Source organism: Squalius cephalus, assembly GCF_949319135.1.
Source record: "Squalius cephalus genome assembly, chromosome: 2".
NCBI lineage: Eukaryota > Metazoa > Chordata > Actinopteri > Cypriniformes > Leuciscidae > Squalius > Squalius cephalus.
The window spans coordinates 33,137,524-33,161,496 of NC_137123.1; the positions used below are offsets into that span (position 1 = coordinate 33,137,524).

The 23,973-nt window shown below is 37.4% G+C and overlaps 1 protein-coding gene across 1 annotated transcript; it reads right to left on the bottom strand.

Moving 5' to 3' along the window:
- Positions 1-9,413: 9,413 nt before the first annotated feature.
- inab (internexin neuronal intermediate filament protein, alpha b) lies at positions 9,414-14,451 on the bottom strand. The gene is made up of 3 exons (XM_079864128.1): positions 13,124-14,451; positions 12,122-12,246; positions 9,414-11,876 (listed from the first exon to the last, which is right to left on the bottom strand). Exons 1-3 carry the CDS (start codon positions 14,153-14,155, stop codon positions 11,621-11,623), a joined length of 1,413 nt encoding a protein of 470 aa, XP_079720254.1. The 5' UTR covers positions 14,156-14,451; the 3' UTR covers positions 9,414-11,620.
- Positions 14,452-23,973: the final 9,522 nt, after the last annotated feature.

The following is a 23,973-nucleotide window of genomic DNA, read 5'->3' on the forward strand; positions in this document are numbered from 1 at the left end:
CTCTTAGCAATGTGAAACTCAAAGAACAGACTCTCCTGCGTTCATTTATCGTTAAACTGATTAACGTGAAATTAACATGCATCCCAGAACTTTTTGTGAATGATTTACTGTCTTGTGTTGTGTCTTTTAATACTATTATCTTTTGATACTATTATATATTTGATACTATGTATTTTATTATAGAGCCAACGGTCAACGTAACCTCACCCATACCATGTTTGGTCTCTATAAATTGGTACTTTGAAGATCGAAATGATTGTGTACATGATATGTCGATAGCTGTGCAACATATTAGTATTACAAAAATCTTTCATCATATTTTCTCCATCCAGCAGAGAAGAAAACGATTTCAACTTGTACAGTGACATTTGACAGTAAACAGTAAAGCAAATATCTTTGTTCATTTAAAATATCTTGGATTATTTTCAATCCTACAGGGTCATCGCCATCTAATGGCCTGCCAGCAGAATACAGCGTTTTTAGTTGTTTCCGCGGGTCCGCTTGACGTCTGCTTGCCGCTTGACGAGTGATCGTGTTGAGATACTAGGATATACTAGATGGAGCTGCGAGCTTGCATGCCATTCATGAAAAAAATGTGTTAGAAAACACAGAATCTGTTGTTTGTTTAGTAATTGTTTGCAGCAGTTTCAGTATTCACACAGTGGGGTTAACGCAGCTCATAACGGGGTTCATTTGCTCCCAGGTTGAAAAATACAGAAATCCTTATGAATACTGCTCAGTGTATTGTAGTGTAGTGTAGGCTATGATCCTCAGTCCTGTTGTGTATGATGACCAGTTTTTCTCTCTAACCATTTACAAAGTTGGCAAGTGTATGATGCCTGCTGTTAAAAAATCTGTCCAAATTTTAAAAGTCATGTAGTGTATTCCAGCCTTTAGTTAGCTTTCTAGTTTGCTATTAGTTCTGTCCTTTGCCTGTTTGTTTACATGTTTGTAACTAATTTGATTTGAGTTTCAGTTCAGGTGTGTCTCTTTAATTAGTCTCATTAGTTCCTCTGTTTGCTGTGCATTTAAACCCTGAGTGTCTTTCTGTTCACTGTCAGTTCTACATCATTACTATGTTGGTGGTTCTGTTCATGTTTCTGCCGCTTTTGCGAGTGTTTTGTGAAGATTTGAGTTTGTTCTTGAAATTAAAGTTAAAGCTGCTGCACTTAGATCCTGCAATCATTCATTTCAACCAACTGTGACGATTAGCTTGTATATATTGTTTTGCTTGTTCATATTTGTTCTTTAGTTTGTATTTGCTTTGGTTTGCTTTGCTTGTATTTTTGTTTTACTTTGCTTTATCTGTACTTTTGCTTCGATTAAATTGGCTGTTTAGTCTGTATTTACTATGTTTGTATTTATTTTCTCTTTTTGTATTTGTTTATATAAAAGTGGTTTGAACATCCACCTCCATTTGGTATTAGATTTTGAACGTCATAGCAGGTGGTGTGCCTTCTATTTTCTGGTTTAATACCTAAATATCAACCTTGTGGTCTGTTGTATTTTTCAGGTAAGTGGTAGCATTAGTATAATTACCATAATTTTGGTTTTGGTGTTTGAAGGCTATCTTGGGTAATGTGTTTTTTTTTGTGTTTTTTTTTTTGCAGGAGCCAAGGCTTCAGCGCAACATTGGCCCTCATGTGCAGTAGTGGGACTCTGTCACTGAGTGTAGTGTGTTCACACTCTTATTTTTGTTTGTGTGTGGTGTAGTGAGACCTGTGCACCTGGTGGTAAGATTTTTGCAATATAGGATCCTTGTGCTCATTAAACTATAGCTTACCTGCCATAAGCCTTGGTCTCCTTTTCCATGTTTTTTAGTGTCTTCAGTGTTTGTATATCCTAGCCCCGGTCCTACAGTCTGTTAATGTTTTAAGATTCATGCTTGATTATTGTTGAAATAAACCTTTTGTATTTTGGTATCCATGTCTCAGGCCCTCCTTTTGAAACCATGTTCTTGTGTGTCCTTTTGTAGGACTTAATTATTAACATTAACATTACTTGGCGTAATCAGCTGTAGAGTTTCCCTTTCCGATTTTTCTCCCGCTACATCAGGATTATATATATGGTATATGAGATCAGTTGATCTATTGACTCATATTAACTATTATGAGATCTGTTAATCTATTATCAGTTTTTTATATTGATTGATTAATTGATCTGTTAATCAAGTTGTTGTTGCTGTTTTTTTTTCATTGAACAAAAACCTATCAATTGCTCAATAAGAATATTCCTTATTACGGAATTTGTGTACGGTTATGGGCATAAGTAATTATTAATAATAATCATTGATTTACATTTTTATTGCATTTTTAGACTAAAATAACATAAATGATAGCCCTAAACATAATAATAATAATAATAATAATAATAACTTTAATTTATATAGCGCCTTTCACAGAACCCAAGGACGCTTAACAAACAACAAGAGAAGGGGAGGGGGATAAGAGGAGAGGGGTGTGAAGCCAGGGGAGCTAAAGCCCATAGGCCTCAGTGAAGAGGTGTGTTTTAAGCTGTTTTTTAAAGGTTATTAGAGAGGAGGCAGAGCGGATGGCAAGAGGAAGCTTGTTCCAGATTGACGGTGCACCAACACAGAAGGCTCTATCACCAAATGTCCGGAGCCTGGACTTAGGGACAGCGAGCAGGTCCTTGTCAGAGGACCGCAGGGACCGTGACTGAGTGTAGGGATGGAGTAGATCAGTGAGGTACTGGGGTGCAAGTCCATGGAGAGATTTGAACGTCAGGTGGAGGATTTTATATTTGATCCGGGACTTAACTGGCAGCCAGTGAAGCTTCTTCAGGATGGGAGTAATGTGAAGTCCAAGTTTTGTGTGGGTGAGCATCCTAGCCGCAGAGTTCTGTACATACTGGAGTCTGTCAATAGCCTTGCTGGGAAGACCGAACAGGATACCATTACAATAGTCAAGTTGGGAGGTGATGAAGGAGTGGATGAGGGTCTCAGCTACCGATTTGGAGAGGCACTGTCGGAGTCTGGAGATGTTCTTAAGATGGTAAAAGGCAATTTTAGTAGTGTTTTTGGTGTGTTGTTGGAAGGAGAGAGTGGAGTCCATGATGACACCCAGGTTGTGTACTTGAGGAGATGCAGAGATTGAGCAGCCATCCACATCCAGTATGATGTCATCAACATTTTTAAGAAGTGACAGCGGAGCAAACACCATGAGTTCTGTTTTGTCTTTGTTGAGTTTGAGAAGGTTACTGTCCAGCCAGTGCTGTATGTCCTTCAGGCAGTTGATAAGTGGCACTGGTGGAAGAGGAGTAGAAGGCTTAGTACTGATGTAGAGCTGGGTGTCATCAGCGTAGCAGTGGAAGTATAATCCATGTTTCCGGATGATCATCCCAAGAGGTAGCATGTAAATATTAAATAGGGCCAAGCACCGATCCTTGTGGCACACCATGTAAGACTGGCGCCAGTTCAGAGCAAATGCCCTTAAGGGTGGTGTATCGTTGCCTGTTGGTGAGATAGGATTTAAACCAGGAATACACAGTACCAGTGAGATCAATGAGTTCAGAGAGGCGGTTGAAAAGAATGGAATGGGAGACTGTATCGAAGGCCAGAGAGGTCAAGAAGAATTAAGATGCTGACATGGCCAGAGTCAGCTGCCATGAGAAGGTCATTTGTGATTTTGATGAGGGCAGTTTCTGTGCTATGTGTCCTGAAACCAGATTGAAATGGCTCGTAGAGGTTGTGCTGTAGCATATGATGGTTGAGTTGGGAAGCCATATCCCTTTCCAATAACTTGCATATGAAAGGTAGGTTGGAGATTGGGCGGTAGTGATTTGGATCACCTTGGTTCAGGCCTGTTTTTTTAAGTGTAGGGATCACCGCAGCAGTTTTAAAGCTGGTGGGGACCACCCCAGAAGACAGCGAGGTGTTGATGATGTTGATCAGTGTGGGACCCACAGTTGGAAGACATGCCTTAACCAAGGCAGTCGGCATTGGATCCTGTTTGCTGGTCGTGGTCTTTGCTTTTGACACTAGCTCAAGTTCTTGAGCTAGCTGTTTTGAGCAGGGAGAAAGAGGAGAGGCAGTCCTGCGGCGTGAAGACAGTTGAAGAGTTTGTGTCAAGCAGCGGTAGTGTGGTTGGGTGAGAGGAGCTGGACAGCTGCAGTTGTTGGTGGATGGTTTCTACCTTTTTCTGGAAGTAATCCAGGAATCTGGAGCATAGGCCAGCAGCGTCAGATGGTTGAGGAGAGTCAGGTGGGCAGAGTAGGCGGTTGATAGTGGAAAAACATAAATCATATTTAAATGTTGTATAATAAAAATGAATTTTAAAAGACCTATGATGAAACATTGATGACAGATGATTGTGACAGGATGAGGGAAGATGGACTGAAGACATGGTTATAAAATATCAACAAGGTTTTATTAACTAGAAGGCAGGCAGAAGTAACAGTGTGCACGAGAGCATAAACAAAACACTAACACATACAACTAAAGACTGAACAAATACACAGAGGTAACAAACTAAATGATGTGCAGGTGTGGTGGAAGATTAGTGTCCATGGAACAGATGAGTGGCGGGAAACAAAGACCAAGAAACATGTGACTGATGAAAACAAACTGAAAGTGAAACTAAAGATGAATGAGTCCAGATAACCATGACAATGATTGAGTAATGAATGAAATATACCCATAGAACCTTATAACACTCACATAAATAATACCATTCTTTTGTATTTTGATATGTGTGTGTGTTTGGGGATGGTGTAGTAGTTTGTCAAGTAAAATAGTGACAGTGTCTCTCTGTATACAGAGCTTAATAACTGTCTCTCTCGCTCTGTTGTGTCTGTTTGTACTATTTTTAGCTCAGTTTCTTACTCTCTCGCACCCACACACACATACAGACAACCCAGAAAAAGACACCATCCTCGTGTGCTTTCTTGAGAAGCACACTAGATAGGATCCAACGCTATCTCACACATTCCCAACACTTTCCTTTTGTAACTCCCATTATCAATGAACTATAGCTTTGCTTCTTCTTAATTTCCTCAGTTGTTTTGCATACGTCAGATATATCTGTCCAAGAACTCTTTCTCATTCCCTCTCTCCCCAGGATACCCATAAACTGATGACTCATTGTAGACTCTATGCAGTCTCATTACACAGTATCTAGTGATTTCCCTCAGGAATGCCCCTGCAGGTTAGTAATGTTGATGAGAACTCAGTTCAGCTGCATCATGGGGGCTGTATTATTTATCATCCACATGGAAATACCATCTAATCCAGATATATTTGAGGACTGAGCTGTTTTCTCCATTTGAACTTAAATCGACAAACGATTGTTTAATGTACAGTAATAGCAATAGCATCCATTCTGTGGTCTAGAGTATGGATTGAAATGGCTCTCATCCTATTTTTAACATCTGGATAAACATTTCCAACCACATATGAAACATATTTTGTGGAACACAGTGTTAGAAGCATAATACTTTAAGAGACTTATTGAGGACAATAAAAGTCACTTTTTTTTGCAGATCTTCAAGCTGTTCCTTCATCTGTCACCTTATAAATCCATTTTCTCTTCATTATTCACCTTCTGGAGGGTGGGCTTCTGAAGTGTGCGTGCAGCTTCCCACAAGCATCTCTCAGTGCTGCAAGGGCACAGTGGGATGGGGCTTGGCAACAGTATCCACGGCAACAGTTGCTGCAGCAGGCTGGTTAACACTTTGCTGACAGGTAACTTGTCAGCCCTGTGCTCTTCACTGATTTTCTGTTCAATCTCTCTGTCATTTTGATGGGCATTTGTGATGATCAAATTGATTGGCTCATTGTGCCTTGGGCATGACTAAAGAACTGATAAAGTCAGCATTTGTTAGTGACTGATGATTTAGATTGTGTCTTATCATATGATAGTTACTTCTTTTTACTACTTTTTTCACCAAAGGTGATTATATTAAATGACATCAGCTGAATTATCAGTATTTTCCCCAAGACCCTTAAGAATGGATTGCCATTTTGTGCATAAAATACAGTAATAATAAGATCTCTTTTGTTTCAGAAAAGGACTCTCTCATCATCCTTCCACTCTTCTGCCCATGTGCAAGATGACCGCTGTCTGAGAGGAGAAGGTCAGGGTGAGGACACTTTGAGGTGAGATTTCCCCCCTCTTGCCTCATCCAGTCATTCCAGTCTTCACACCAGCTCAAACACACCAGGAGAAAAACATGAATAATTCAGTAGCTTCTGTGTGCATATGCATGTTTGATTGTGTTAAAGGGATAGTTCACCCAAAAATCTCACCCTCATGTTGTTCTGCGGAACACAAAAGAAGATTTAGTTTCCCACTGACTTCAGTTGTCCACAAAATGGAAGTCAACGGGAGCTGAAACTCCATGTCATTCCAAACCTTGCATTTTATTTTCTTTGGAACACAAACACTTTTTTAAAAGAATTTTTCCCACACAGTGATGGTTCATAATGAAAAAGGACAAAAAAAACATCATAAAATATTAACTTTTATACCACTTTAGAAACTATATTCCAGGTTTTCTAAACAATATTTAGAGCAGGAGTAGCCAGATGGTGGCCGTAAGGACGAGGGTCCCAGGTGGAGCAGAGGGAGGGAGGAGCCAATAGCTGACAAGTCTATGAGCCGAGGTGGAGTGATGGGCTCAGTGGCTGGTGTTCGGAGCCGGGGATCCTCCTGCCAGGGCGGAGCTGGTGGCCAAGAGGTCCGAGGTGTATCCACGCAGCATAGTAAACAAAGGAGGAGCTGAAGAGAACCAGCGGAGGTGGGGCCGACGAACTGGCTGATTTTGGAGGCTGGAGAGGGAGGTTGGGCAGTATCAGTGTCTATGACAACTTGGTGCTGGGGGACGAAACGAAGAAGACTTTGAATTTGGTGGTACCACCAGCAACAAAGAAGAGTCTGAGCTGGGCAGAACCAGTGGAAACGGGAAACTGGTGAAATGCCCATTTCTTAGTCCTCATAAAAATGATAATTCGCACAGGCCAGTCTTAGCTCATAGCTCAAAAACATAATCAGACAGACCATAATCTGGTCAGACATTTTTTGGGGTTTGGGTTCCAGGGCGATGGTGGGCTCAGTCCTTTTTTTCCTGGCATACTCATAGAGGCAGGCTCTGGCTCTCTATCATTGGTGGGCTCTAGCATCATGTCTGTGCACCGGGGCCATGGCTGGCTGGGCTCTGGGTCTGGAGTGGTGGCAGGTGTGAGGTGGGGCTGGATGATGTAGATTATTGAAAAATAAAAATAACGGCCGCTTTTGGCCTGTGAAAACTATAATAATTGTGTATATATATAATAATTATTATACATGCATACTGTATATGCATAGTTAAAAGTCCGTTCTTCTGTTGCACTTATGTAAATATAGAAGTGTTTTGTGTGAACTACAATAAAATTTCAGTCGCTAATTTTAATAGTTCTTTTTTTTTACTTTAATTGTGTATTATATGCTCAGTAGTGAAAATGAGTTCTTAGCTTTGTTGGTTTGCAGGAGCTATTTTTTTTTTCAATGGTGTCTTATCAAACTTATTTTAGTTGGGCTTTGTTTTATAATTTTATTATTTATATATTATGTAAAACAAATAATTTAAAACAAAATTGTCATTAAAAATGTTATGCATCATATATCACACAATCTGTCTTGCACCGTAATTGCCATGTGACATGAAAGTGGATAGCTAAACATTTCAGACGCCATCTATTCCCAAATGCTATAGTTTTTTTGTTGTTGTTAATTTAACCTGATCTAATAGGTTTTACACATTCACATGCAATTAAACAGTGTCTATCATTCTGACATTAGGGTGCATCTCTAAACTCTCTTTTCTCTTGAAATGCCAGTCTGCTCCGACTGGTCTATACAGAATAGCTGAAGAGGTCATTTTAGTCTATGTGCACTGAGGTGTGGATAACACATCCAAGTAACTCCAAGTAAGTCAATTTCTATACATTGTCACTGGAAGGAAAGGAGATACAGAGAAAGAGATATTTATAAACAATTATACATCGTATGTGTATGTCTGTCCATACTACAGAGAAATGCTGACACTACAGTAGGAAGTTATTCATCGATGTACAAATTACACAGTCTTTGATGATGTTAGTTTGGTGGAAACAGATGTAACGGATAATACAAAGAATGGCAAAGGAAAATAAGTAAAATAAGGCCTCTGTTTAAGCCTGGTATGTGTGAGGTGGGTCATGGTGAGCGTTTGTCACAATGGGACATTCATAGCTTGTTGGCAGCATTGCAGGGATATAAATCTTTGAAGAACTGCAGTGTATGTAAGAGCCCACACAGCTCTCTACATCAGCTAACAGTGCAGAGGTGCATTCATGAGTGTGTTACCACACGGTATGTGGGATTGATGAAGGCAAAGGTTGTGTGTGCTTGTGTATGTGTTCACATAGCAGAGATGTATCTTGATTCTGTGTGTCCTTTGTACAATAAATATGTTTAATTTCTGAATGTATTTCATATCCATTGCTTTTTACTAGGAGAAAAATCCACAATGGACCCAGATTGTCCTTCCACTCCTGATCCAAAGACTTACACAAACTAAAATATGATTGAGTGTGGGGTCGCTGGATCTCAAAAGGCACAAAGTTGAAGTTAGAATTCCTGCTTTGTTCTTGCTCACATTGTCTGTGGAGAAATCTGTGGCACATTGTTTTTTATATATGTACTTTACTGTTAATATTTAATAAAATTTCATTTGTTCAGTAATGAACAGTTCTGAGATTTCTAATTGCTTTCACATAATTTGACAGATACATATATACATATATTACATATATAGAGTTGGCTATATAGGCATGTATAAGTCAGGATTATTATAGTTAAACAAACTTATTGATATATTTAGTAAAAAAAATATATATATAAAGACAAAAACGTTCAAAATATTATTAAAAATTATAATAGTATCTCAAAATCAAGCTTAAGTGTCATACTTAGCATTAATTGCTAGTTATATCAATGAAACTCTTTCCTCCACACTAAGAAAATAATATATCATCATCTGCTAGGCAGGATGAACATAAGTAGGCTATACATTATATGTATGTTTTAAGTGGCTGACCATTGTTAATAAAATATAGATGCAACTGTTTAGTTTGTCTTTAACCACAAAATCTTCAAATATGATCAATATTGACAAACTGTAAAAAGTGATCATGATTCAACTTAAAAAAGTGAGGAATTGCCTTAAAATGATTAAATAAATAAACTTTTTCAATTACGCATGAAGTTTATTACTTAATAATTTTAAGGCAAGGGGTTTCCACACTTTTTTTAAGTTGTCAACTGATCACTGCATGTAATGCCTTGAGTTTTACTGCAACAGTGAATTATAAGTACAATACTAAAATAAGTGCAATGAAACAAAATCACATTAAATTACCAACAACAGACACATTGAGATGGGCTTCATAATGTCAAGTCTTTATTGGTCATGTGCCATATAGCAATAAGATAATGATTAATAAATGACATTAACTACATTCGGCTTCTAAAGTTTTCAGTCATCCAGTACACAGTGGCTCCTACACACTACTAGATAGCAAACAAGGTCACATTCTTAACAGAAATAAAATATTAATGCACACCCTGCCAGATTGAGAAAGCTGCTGGTGGCTTAAGGCATTTTTAAAAACCTAGAGCATTCATACATAAACAGTAGCATTTTAGATGGATTGTTATATATTGGTGTAAAAGTGGGTTGCCTTTTTATGGAGGAATGTTGATCGCACATGCATTACAAAAGTTTGGCAGTGCAGGTTTGAAATTCTTCTTCTTCAAACTGCATTGTGTCGTTATGCTTTCTGCAATCACCTTCGGCCCTCCCAAAAATAATGGAACAATTCCTAAAACGTTCAGATTTACCAGGTCTAGTTAATGAGCATCTGTGAGAATGGAAAGACAAATTTCCAGATTTGCCTGACACTCCCTCGCAGCTAAGTATGCCAATGTCACAGTGTTTATCGGAAAAAATGACTTTCGACAGAAAAAGTAGTCCATTCACTTTGCTTTCTATAATACAATTCTTCAATTGAATTAAGCCCAACTATATAAATCCGTTCAAACTATCCATTGAAAGGGTGCAGCAAGTCAGGCTTAACAAAGCATGGCATAGAGGCAAGAGGTAAGTGGTATCAAAACCTGGCAGTGTAGCAGAAGTGTTATGCGGATATTTCACTAGCATTTACATTTAATATGTTATACGTTTACCAAAGGGATTTATTGTTGAGCCATGGTTTCACTATGACAGTGGCTTCTTTGCATGAGAGTACACTGAGTGTAGAGAACTAGATTCAAGTATGAAGTTTAGGTGTTCGAGATGCATTGTGATAAGTTGTGTTAGTGACGGCGTTTCCACGCTGTCGATGTGCTTCAGGCATCCTTAAGTATAGAAAGATAATGTTGAGATGTTTATATATATTCCAACTTCCAAAGATAGTTAGATTTCTTAACAATTTCAAAACATTTGTTTCATCCGCCCAAACACAACCAATTCTGGACAAACTCAGAAGCAGCAGGGTATACTGAACTTAAAGCTGGCTCAAAAAAATGTGCCATTTTTTGTTTCCCATTCAAACTTACACTTTCTTTTCACAATACTTATCTCCCTATTTCTCAAATAATTCTACCCTATCCATTTTGTTACGACAGTTGATATGGATGAGATGCTGTTTACATACATTTAAGTGCCCTGACTTGATTGGCTTTACAGTATTTGTCAAAATGTTTATTAATCACAAGCATTTAGCAGCATGTGAAAGGCTTCAGCAGTGTTGTGTAACATTCTCGCTCCCAGTATTGCCCATTGGCTGGTGAACTAATGCAGCCTTAAGTACTGAGAGGGATGGCAGGCACACTGCTATGAAAGTATTGGTAAACTGCTATTGGACCTACATACAGTCACCATGCAAACAGCAGACACACCTCATGCAGTGAGGACTTGCTATTAGGCTCAAATCCTTGTCATTTTAAAGGGTAAGTGGGTGTGGGTTGGAAGAAATGTTTAAAAAGGAACTAAGAGCAGTCTTGGAGAGGAATTTGACTGAGTGGAGTTTGTATATATGTATAGTTCTGGATTTTTATTTATTTATTGACAGGAATGTATGAGCATGCCGAGAAGTTAACTGGAGTCAAGAAACAGATGCAATTGTTACAAGGGCTGGCATGATGCAAAGACAACAATAATTGCTTTGTCATTTCTTATGCTTATATTATAAGACAAGTTTTGTGATGGCTTTTGGAAAAACTGCAGCACAAAAAGCTACCTTCACTGAAGCTAAACACTTAAACATTTCCTTAACGGAGTGTGCTGAGAGAAACCCATTACAGTGCAGTTAACAGGAGCGATATGACTATGAAACCGTGCATCCACAGAAATATATGCTTTAAACAATGTGACACCTGGGGTGTCTTGAGTAGTTAATGGTTTGCTACAGAGGGACTGCTGCCCTGTGACTGAGTGTGAGGATAATTAGTGGAGAATAAGTTGAAATACACTATTCCTCTCTGAGACCCACTTTGTGGAGGGGATCTGAGTTATTTGGGGAAGGGAAAGAGAGTAATGGAGAAGGCAGAGGGAGGAGAGGATGAAAGTAAGGGGGGTGAGACATTTAGTTTTTCTGGTTGGTGGGATTCAAGTCTCCAGAGTCGATCTTGTCACCCTTCTTGGAGTCGTCAGACTGGGAGGAGCCTTTGACGGATTTGCTGCCCTGCTGATGTTTGTCTTCATCATCCTTGTCCTCTTTCTTTCTGCTCACGCTAGCGCTGCTATACATACGGGACTGGTAGCTGTAGCCGGACATCGAGCCGGGGGTGGGATAGTTGATCCCAGTGCTGATACGTGTCTCCTCCCCTTCCAGCAGTTTCCTGAGACGGGCGATAAAGGAGAGGGTGAACAAAGAGAAGGTGGTGAGGCAGGGTGTGATGAAAAAGGTGTGATGAAAGAGCAATACATTTCTGTATGAAAATCACATCAGTAGATGTCATAAGAGGAATTCTCACAATTTTCATTTTAGGTATGTTGATAAAAATAGATCAAATTGCAGGATGGACATTTCACTAGCATTCACCTACACGTCAATTGTCACATGTCACATGTCAGTTGTTTATACCTGTAAGCAGCAATTTCTATGTCAAGAGCCATCTTGACATTCAGCAAGTCTTGGTACTCCCTAAGGTGACGGGCCATCTCATTCTTAGTGCCCCTCAGCTCATTCTCCAGGTGCCCAATTGAATCCTGTGTGATGTTACATGATATAGTTATAACAAAAAAGACTTAATGATTTGATTGGATGATAGACATAAATATTTACACTTAAAAAATAGAGGTTTTCGCAGTGATGCCATAGAAGAACCATTTTTGAGTTCCCCAAATAACCTTTCAGTGAACAGCTCTCAAAAGAACAATTGTTCTTGGTGTGAAGAGCATTTTAATAATCTAAAGAACACTTTATCCACTATTAAGAATGTTTTGTGCAATGGAAAGGTTCCATGAATTTTAAAGGATCTTTATGGAACCTTCAATGTAAAGAAAGAAAGAAAGAAAGAAAAAAAGAAAGAAAGAAAGAAAGAAAGAAAGAAAGAAAGAAAGAAAGAAAGAAAGAAAGAAAGAAAGAAAGAAAGAAAGATTTTACTGGGTTCCTTTTACATAAATGAAAATGTGCTGCTTGTGGAAAAGCTTTTAGATTTTTTTCATGGGCTAAAGCACTCATTGTTTGCATTATTTAATAACACTTTGTTATCATTATTTTATGATAACTTATATTAAAAGGTTTGGAAAACCTTATAAATAAAATATCTAATACGGGCTTTTGATTTAGTTATGTCTGGGAAGTAGCTAATTTTAGCACCATGGACAGAGCAGTAACATTCACAGTCTGTGGTCACACCCATTTCACAGGGATCTTTTGTCTGCTGTTTGGTTAACAGAAGCACAAGTTTCAGCGCTGATATTTTATTTTTAAAAACATTTGTTTGGCTATTTATTTGTTTTGGGTTGTCTTAAGAAAGCGCCAATATCCTCAGTATTTTAATCATTTAAAAAAAGTTCAACTCTTTACATGTTTGCCTTAACTCAGATGAACACGCGTAAAATCAAAATTGAGGAAACCAACCTGGTAACCCATGACCTCAGCGTTGTGACTGTCCTCCATCTCACGAATCTGCCTTTCCATTGATTCGTTGGTTCCCTTTAAACTCTCGATTTCAATGGTCTTGGACTGCACCTGTCTCCTGAACTCGTTGAGCTCTTCCCTACTCGCGCGAATGACTTCGTTGCTCTTGTTGGCCTGTTCGCTAAGATCGGCGAACTTGGACTTGTACCACTCTTCAGCGGAATGCAAGTTCTTACTCGCAATCACCTCGTACTGGCCGCGAATCTCCTTAAGGGCGGAGGTAAGGTCGGGTTTAGCCACTTCCATCTCAACGGACACCTGGGCAGCCTGGATCATGTTCATGAGCTCAGCCACCTCCTCCTCATGCAACTTTCTCGTGAAGTTGATCTCGTCCAGAAGGGATTCGATCTTTTTCTCCAGGTCTAGGCGCACCATGGTGGCGTTGTCCACGTCCTTTTTGAAAGCTCTAAGCGTTTGCTCAGCCTCCTCGCGCATTCTCATCTCCTCCTCGAACTTCTCCTGGAGTTTCTGAAGTTCGTCCTCAATGCTGTCGCGCTCGAACATCATCTGATTCTTCTCTGCGTTGAGTTCCTCGAGTTGGGACCTCAGTTCCCGGATCTCCTGCTGGTAGAGTTCGGCCAAACGGGACGGTTCTGTCTGGCGCTGGCGCAGGGTCACGAGTTCGGCTTCCAGCACTTTGTTGTGCTGCTCCAAATTGCGAACTTTATCAATGAACATCGCGAAACGGTCATTGAGACCTTGCATCTGCTCCTTCTCGTTGGTACGGATGATTTTGAACTCATTGTTAAGCGCTGTGCTCTGGGTGAAGTCTAAGCTTTCCAGCGTCAAAGATGGATAGGCAGATCGGGTGGAACGCTTATAGGAGCTTGGGATATTGGTGCGGGTCACGGACTGGTTCTTAAACCCGCTCCGGGAGCTGCTCATCCGGGATGGAGAGGCTGAGAAGCGGGTGGAGTCCCCGAAGATCTTCCGGTAGGAAGAGGCAGAGTAGATGTCGGATCCGTAGCTCATCTTGGCGTTTGAAGACAAGAGAGCAGAACACAGGAGGCGTCTCCTTTTATACCAGGACCGTCCCAATCAATAATTTACGGGTCCGTGCTGCTCTTCGCATTCAACCTTCCCCACTGCAGATGTTTTAGATGGACAGACCCCGAAGAAATCCGACAAATTAGCTGATCTCTTGGTTAATTTTAACTTTTAAAAGCGCAAAGAGTGCTTTCTGCCCGTGTTCTGCTAAGTCCTTCGCTGGAAACAGGTCGGCAGCAGCGAGCGGTTGGAACTGTCCGTTTTGGCGCAGTGCTGATGTCAACAAAATACCTAAATCTATCGTTTATTTACTCACTCACACATCATAACGTCACATATGTGGAAAATACCTTATGCCATCCCATCTGTGAAAATAATCACACCTATATCAAGGCTACACAGACATATCATTGTGATAAGAGCACTAACTTGTATTATTATCATTAGGCTATTATTATTATTATTAGCCTATTTATTGTAAAATAATAATAATAATAATAATAATAATTGCTCAATTGTATTATATTAATTCACAAATGTATTATAATTATGCCATTAAGAACTGTTCGTAAAATATGTTTGAATAGAAGTTCAAATAGGTCTAATAACGAGTTCATTGAGTTCAGCTTCTGCTACCTACTTCCATGGTTGGTGCAGAGACTTCTGGGAATATAGTAATAATATAAAACGATGATTTATTGTTAATGAAAACCATCACTTTTGTATGGCCAATACGTTTGATCTTTCTATTTAAATTTGTTGGTAGGCTAATTCATATTGTAGATCCAGTTTTTCACTGTGGCATTTTTATTTGTAAATGATTGTAACAAAATTATTAACATTTGTACAGTGTAGATTATAGAAAATAATAATAATAAAAAAAAGTTTCCTTTTGTCCATTTTGAACCAAGTTATAAAAATATGAATGCAACAGGAAGTCGACATAAACGTTGTGACAAGGGTTCCTAACATATCAACCAATAAATCACAGATAGCCTGTCACAGATTTAACCTGTCAGTGAATGCCATTATGTTAAACTCGAAACGACTGTAAGTGTAAAAGTAAGATCGGGCGAAACAGCCATCTCATAGCAGTTATACACTGCTGCCATCTGCTGGCTGCTTCGAGATCTCAACAGATTGAAGACAAACGAACAAGGTTAATTTTGGCAAACGTTCCATGTCTTGTGTGGCCTTCATATTTAGACAGTATTTGTGATACTTTTTTTTTTTTTTCTGAGATTGTAAATTTGGGTTGACAGGAATTTTGTTTTTAATGCACCATGAACTCACGAACTCCACAGTAAGAGTATGATGGGGCATATAGGGCTCTACAATAAAATAAAATGTATTAAATAACACCATACAAGATACATTTTTAGGTTATTTACAGTTTTTCTCAGTCGCTTTGGTACATTTCTTGAATCATCCTTAAGATTTGCAAACCATGCATTTCTCAAAACAATTTGTACAAACAGCACCACACAATGGATTACCTGCAAAAGTCTGTAACTTGCTCAAAATCTTTAGTCCATCTCTTAAAAGTAAGTATTTATTATGTCAATAAACATATCAGTTCCCTCAGAATGACAAGCCCTTGTGTCATTGCTCACAAATAAGATGCTTAGTCATGTTGTCAATATACTCGTCAGTATTTTTAGATGAAAACTATATTGATTGCAATAGACTGGACAGGATTCACAGTTACATTTGTATTGTTGGTCTGCCAATAAATTACAGTACAATGTCATTGCGATGTAAAGAAAAAGACAATACATATATGTGACCCTGGATCACAAAACCAGTCACAAGTAGCACGGGTGTATTTGTGGAAATAGCCAATAATACATTGTATGGGTCAACATTATTGATTTTTCTTTTATGCCAAAATCAGGATATTACAGTTTTTCTCAGTCACTTTGGTGCATTTCTCATATCAGAAATGAAATTCTCAAAACTACTTGTTCAACCTCCACGTCATCATCTAGTCACTTGTGCACATCATAAAAGCAGTTTCTCATTCTTTTGAGAAGTTGCGATTGCTTTGGTACATTCATGCAATTGATTATGTACAATTGTCTGCAGTTTCCTACATTATCAGTTGCTAATGCCATGTTACTCAAAATGTATTAAATAGTTCTCTGTGCAATACCCCTCAATTAGTTCATTGTATGCAAAATGGTTGATCTAGTTGTATTTTCTACACATTAGACTTTTTGTAAATGTGCCATGAATTGATGAATTATGCAGGTGAATCTTGACTTTCATTAATGAAGAGAATGTAGATCAACCAATGAGAAACCAGTTCTCTGAAATAGCTCAAAGTTGCATCTCATGTACCTTCAATTGGCAAGCATATATATATATATATATATATATATATATACATACATATTGTATATGTATGTGTGTGTGTGTGTTTCATTATGTCTCTATAAAGTATATTTACGGTATAATGTAAAATGCAATTGGACTAGTGTAATAGCATTACAGTAAGTATACAGTGTTACAGTCTAGTGAACATTGTCTGATTACATGTTCTGTCTACAAACGTTTGAATGATTGAGGAGACGGTTGTTCTCCCAACATTCAGCTGTACCTTTCAACCCGCCTCGGCCGTAAGGTCATGATTGAGAACATGGTCCACAATAGGACAATAGAAATAATCTCTACAATCTTGGCCTCTTCTGCCTCTTCCTCTGTTTTGCCTCCACACCCTTCCACCACACTTACTTACTCCTCTTCTTTTTCCCGACTGTTGACCCTGTTTGTTTCATTGTTGTTCTTCCATTGTCAGAATTTGTAACACTAAGTTGTCCACTGTATATACTTGCCAAATAAAGCTTCATGAGATGCACCTCTGAGCTATTGCTTTACATTTCCCTTCATTAGTGAAATTCAAGATTCACCTGTGCAATTAATCACTTTAGGACAAAAAAGTCTGATGGAGATAGAAAATATGTATGACAATTTATGACAACTAGTTCAACCATTTTGCATTTAATGACTTATGCAAGGAAGTGGTACCAAGATGTCTTGAGGGGTAAGACTATTCAACAGAGAACCAGTATAATATATTTTGATCAAGTTTTGTCTAGTTTAGTTTAGTTTTGTCTAAGAACAACATTAAACAGAGACAGCACAGTACAATGCCAAACAGTGTCATCATATACAATACACAGGAGACCATTTGGGAAAACATCTGACAGGTGCTGTGTGACGATAAAATAAATATCTAAATATATATGTGGTGAACAGTCATATGAAAAAGAAAGGACACTCTTTAGAATTGTATGGTTTTGCGTATCAAAGCATAATAAAAATCATCTTGATGTTATGGTTTGTGTTTGATTGTTCACTATATTGTTCACTGTGAGTTTGTTTTTTATCTGTTCTGCTCTTGTCTGTTTCTAGGTTGGTTTTCAGTTTGTTAATTGGTTCAGTTCTCTCCCTGTTTGTCACTATGGTTTCTAATTGATTGTTAGTTCTGTCCAGGTGAGTCTTGGTAATTAGCTCCTCAGTTTCTGTCTATTTAAGCCCTGTGTCTCAGTTCTTTGTCAGTTCTGCGTTGTCAAGTTGGTTGTTCTGTTCACGAGATTCTGTTTTGGAAGTTTTGACTTCTGTTTTTGAATAAAACAGCTGCACTTAGATCCTGTTTCATCTCTGCTGCAACTAGCCTGTGACAGTTAGCAGTTCTTAAATACAACCTCAGATGAACAACAACAACTGACATATTACACAGTGTCATTATTTATTTAACAAAAATAAAAACAAAAAGACAAACTAAGTAAACCCTATGATTCAATTGCTTGTAGAGTCACTTTTGGCAGCAATAAGTTGATTGAATCATTTTCTGTATGACAGTATCACTCTCTCGCATCCTTCTGGAGGAATTTTGGCCTGCTCTTCTTTACAACGATGCTTCAGTTCATTGAGGTTTGTGGGCAGTTGGGTTGAGGTCTGGACTTTGACTGGGTCATTGCAACAACTTGATTCTTTTCTTTTTCAGCCATACTTTTGTAGATTTGCTTGGGATCATTGTTCTGTTGCATGACCCAATTTTGGCCAAGCTTTAGCTGTCGGACAGAAGGTCTCACATTTGACTCTAAAATGCATTGGTATAAAGAGTTTAATTTAGCTTAGTTTAGTTTAATTTTATTTGCACAAATGTTATACTAAATATATACAATAAGAGCAAGAAAATACAATCCAAATACTGTACAGGGAGAGACAGAAAATCCAAAAGGGCTTATTTAAAGGCATAATATGTAACTTTTTTGCTTTAAAAATAGCAAAAATCACTATATCTATGTTATATATTTTTTTTAGTTGTGTACTTACATTATCCCGACTGTTTCCAACAACTTTCAAACCAGGAGAAATGTGTAATTTAATTCGAAGACACGTCCCGTTTCTTTATTTCCGTTTTGTCGCCGTCAATGGCGTCATATCCGCGTTGTCCCTGGTTTCCGCTCGTACTGCCATAGCAACCAGAGCTATGAACCAGAGCCCTCTTATAGTAACCAAAGCGACAGACGCAGACAACTGTGTAGTTCGCAATGTCTATTTGCACGCTGTTGTTGTTTCGTTCAAACATTATGGACCATGGCAAGCAGACTTTGGATAAAAAAGGAGAACTAAAACGAGAATCAATATCAGCGCGGTGTTTTCGAGATGCCTAGAGCTCCCATAGACAGTATGTAAACGAGAGCTCCACGTCCGAGACTTCGACTGCTTCTACATGTACTTTATTAAACAGGTGAGCACATTTACATAAAACTAATCAATGTTATATAGTTCAACAATGATAAAATGTTAGAATATGATCGGTATGTTATTCTAATGTTGATCTAGCTTACTGCTAGTTTAGACAAACTAACACATCAATTTAAACACATTCAAATGCAGTTTAGTGTGATAGTGTAATGTTAGACCAAGTGAAACAGCTCTGCGTTACCTCACAAGTTTAATTTGTCTAATAAACTGACCTGTGAGCTGTAATTCTGCACTTGCGTGTAGTTCGGTAGAATGAAATGTCCATATTCCTTTTATATCCGCGGGACTCGCGTCGCGTGTGGAGCTGATAGCTGTCTCTTAGCAATCCCGAACTGCTTCATATCACAGTCAGGATAAAAGCATCATGTATTTAGTCATTCATAAACATTATTAGATCGGTCGGCTTGACGTTGACGACAAGATCCATAATTCTTAGCAAATGTTGCGTCATCAAACTAAGCCTTTGTTATTGTAAAGAGGTTAGCGACCCCTAGCGGCGAAAAATTCCATACTGTACCCCTTAAACTTTAAGGCTTAAAGGGTTAGTTCACCCAAAAATGAAAATTCTGTCAGTAATTACTCACCGTCATGTTGTTCCAACCTTTGGAACACAAATAAAGATTTTTTTTTAATTAAATCTGAGAGCTGGATCACTCCTCCATAGGAGGAGACGACCTCAACATATAATGACAATGGCATTCTATACAGGTGCTGGTCATATAATTAGAATATCATCAAAAAGTTGATTTATTTCAGTAATTCCGTTAAAAAAGTGAAACTTGTATATTATATAGACTCATTACATGCAAAGTGAGATATCTCAAGCCTTTATTTGTTATAATTTTGATGATTATGGCTTACAGCTTGTGAAAACCACAAAATCAAAATCTCAGAAAATTAGAATATTACATGAAATCACACAGTAATTACACAGTGATACCATGGTCACTGAACCAGGTTTTGGTTCTTTTGGCAGTGTGGGCAGGTGCAAATCCTGCTGGAAAATGAAGGAAGCATCTCCATAAAGCTTGTCTGCTGAAGGAAGCATGAAGTGCTCTGGAAATGTCCTGGTAGACGGCTGCGTTGAGTGGACAGCACAGTGGACCAACACCAGCCGATGACATGGCTCCCCAAACCAACACAGACTGTGGAAACTTCACACTGGACTTCAAGCATCTTGGATTGTGTGCCTCTCCATTCTTCCTCCAGACTCTGGGACCTTGGTTTCCAAATGAGATGCAAAATTTGCTCTCATCAGAAAAGAGGACTTTGGTCCACTGTGCTTTATTAAATCCAGAGTCAACGCAGCCGTCTACCAGGACATTTTCAGAGCACTTCATGCTTCCTTCAGCAGACAAGCTTTATGGAGATGCTTCCTTCATTTTCCAGCAGGATTTGCACCGGCCCACACCACCGAAAGAACCAAAACCTGGTTCAATGACCATGGTATCACTGTGGAATTACTGTGTGATTTCATGTAATATTCTAATTTTCTGAGATTTTGATTTTGTGGTTTTCACAAGCTGTAAGCCATAATCATCGAAATTATAACAAATAAAGGCTTGAGATATCTCACTTTGCATCTAATGAGTCTATATAATATACAAGTTTCACTTTTTTAACGGAATTACTGAAATAAATCAACTTTTTGATGATATTCTAATTATATGACCAGCACCTGTATACTGTAGATCTGTGAGTGTAACAGTGCAGCGCTTCTGTGTTGTACGTCACCACGTAGGCTCACGCATCACATAACCAGCGTCGGCTCACAATTGTCTGACGCTGGTCATGTGAGTGATGCGTGAGCCTACGTGGTGACGTACAACACAGAAGCGCTGCACTGTTACACTACGTGAATTCACCCAGGCCCACACAGAAGAAAATTAATAGTTGAATAAAGTCGTGTTTTTTTTTTGTTTGTTTGTTTGTTTTGCGCACAAAAAGTATTCTCGTCGCTTGATAAACTTATGGTTGAGCCACTGTAGTCACTATTTTTACGATGTCTTTACAAACGTTTCTGGGCTGGCAAATTTCGATCCCATAGAAGCAAGGAGTGAGACAGCTCTCAGATTGCATCAAAAATATCTTAATTTGTGTTCCCTAAGATGAACGAAAGTCTTACAGGGTTGGAACAACATGAGGGTAAGTAATTACTGACAGAATTTTAATTTTTGGGTGAACTAACCCTTTTAAACAACAAGGAAAAAAAGAAACTTTAAAATTAAAGAAAGAGCTAAACTATAATAAAAATATATTTGTATATGACAGAATCAAATGAATTACAACATATATCGACCACCCCCCCCCCCCCCCCCCCCCCCCCAAAAAAAAAAAATACATACCAAAAACAAACCCTGTAGGCCTATGGCTCATAAATGCATAAACAACAACAATGGAAAATATAGGCTATAAGACACAATTACAAAGCAACAATGAAATTATCCTTTATACATCTTTTCTAATATATTGAAGATGAACATTTTTTTAGATGGGATAAACCATTCCATAATTTAATACTCCTAAATCGTATTGACCTCTACAACTGAGAAATTGTGGAAGATGGAAATCTGTAGATTGATGAGTTAAGTGACAGTGAACCTGTGAATTTTAAAATACATCTTAAATTGCTTTGGAATGTTACCTTCACTTGAATATATCTTATAAATAAAAACACATAATTTGAGAATTATTGATATCATAAATAGCCTAGTAAGAACTTGAAGTTTCTGAAATAAAGGCGCAGATGAAGTATATGCATTTGATTGGGTTGCAATCCTAACAAAATGTTTCTGAAAGATTTTTTTTTTTTTTTTTTGAAGAGTAGTAGGAAAAGTGCTTACCCAAACAATATTACAATATGAGAGATATGGATAAATTAAACTATAGTAAAGAGTAAGAAGACATTCTGTAGTAACAAGATGCCCAACTCTCCTTATTATACCGGTAGATTTATGTATTTTTCCGCTTACATAGTCAGCGTGTTCCCTCCAACTCAGGCTCTCATCAACAAAAACTCCTAGGAATTTTGTAGTTGACACTTGAGGCACCTCAATGGACTCAATTATATTTTTTGATAAATCCTTAGGATATAATTTTTTACCACTAAAAATAATCAAATTAGATTTATTCATATTTAAATATAATTTATTTAAATTAAACCAATTAGCATAATCAATTAAACTATCATTTACATTCTTAATAAATAAATTAAAATTTGAATGAGAGAAAACTAACATTGTATTGTCAGCAAACATTATTGGAGTAAGAATATTTGAAACATTTGACAAATCATTTATATAAATGAGAAGTATATAAGGGTCCAAGAATGGACCCCTGAGGAACCCCACAGAGTAATCTTTCTTTGCTACAATAGCAACCCTTAAAGCAAACAAACTGTCTTCTATTAAAAAAAATATTTTTCAGCCATTTGTGTATGTAATATCATGAAAAACATATTTATACAGCTTTTCCAATAAAATGAAATAATTAACTGTATCAAAAGTTTTTGACAGATCTATAAAAATACTACATGTAAATTCATGGTTTTCAAGTGCAAGGTTAACCTTGTCAATCAGGTGAAGCCATATAAGTCATATAAGTAGAGTATCAGCCATATAAGTAGAGTGATTTTTACGGAAACCATATGAATATATATTTAAAAACAAAAACACAACAAAATGACTAAAACTTAAATTAAAACAGAAAGCAGAAATATGAATGTTAATACAAACTTTAGTAATATCTCAATGATACCAACAAAAATAAAAATATTAAAAATATTTAATAAATAAAAACAACATACCCTTTGGCAAATTTGGAAACACTTATAAGGTCTCATTTCTAGTTAACAATATTAGTTAACAGGAACTAACAATATTTCAGCAGGCAGCATTTATTAATTTTAGTTAATGTTCATTTCAACATTTACTAATTCATTTTAAAATCAAAAGTTGTAGGCCTAGGCCTGTCTGTTAACACTAGTTAATGTCCTGTGAACTAATGATAACATAAACACCCCATAACCCTAACAGTTATATTTTTATTAACCAACATTAACAAAGATAAATGCTGTAAAAAAATATATTGCTCATTGTTAGTTCATATTAGATAATGCATTTACTAATGTTAACATAATTGTTAAGTGTTATCCAAATTTCTAATAGGCTAGTTCATTCTGATGAACAATATTTTTTATACAATTTATTAATCTTGGCTAATAAAAAATTTTGGAACACTTTATTTGACTTATTTACATGTTTTTACATATTTAACATGTATTCTTGTGCATATGTTGAATTTACCATAGTAATAACAGTAAATTATGCTTAATTACATGCAACTAACCCTCAGCCAAACCTTAATCCTACCATAACCCTATAGTAATTAATAATTAGCCTACAGTCTAACAATGACACCTTAAACTAATGTGTAGGCTAACCAAGATTATAAATATGGTTCATAATAGGCCTATTCCTTAAATAAATAATGTATGCTATCGTTCACAACGATTTAGATGTGCATATACAATATGATCATCCTTTCATGTAAAAAAAATAATTAAAGCTATATATGTGAAAATTATAGTTATCAATTTGAATTAATATTATATACATGTAAAATATATATATTTTTAATATTTAGTTTCTACTATAATTGTTTTTTCCCCAAGTATAGTACTAGTTTGATTTAAATCCATTTATTTTGAAAATGTAATCAATTTTTATTTATTTAGTCAGTTCAATCTTACTTGTTTTTGTTATTGTTTTTTATTTTTATTTTTTTTACATTTTTACACAGCTTTTCCACTGACCCCCAGCACTCCCTTTTGTGGCCTCCTTTTGAAAACACCTAAATATGTTTACTAGATTAAGTTAGCTCATTTAAACTATTGCGTTGCACCTTAAAGTATTACTGTAAGCAATCAGGTAAACAATGATCTGCCCTTAGACCAACCATCTTCAAGAGTCTGCCTGTCCCGCCTTCGCATTTCGCCGTCTCTGATGTGTTGACAGGTTTCGCTCCTC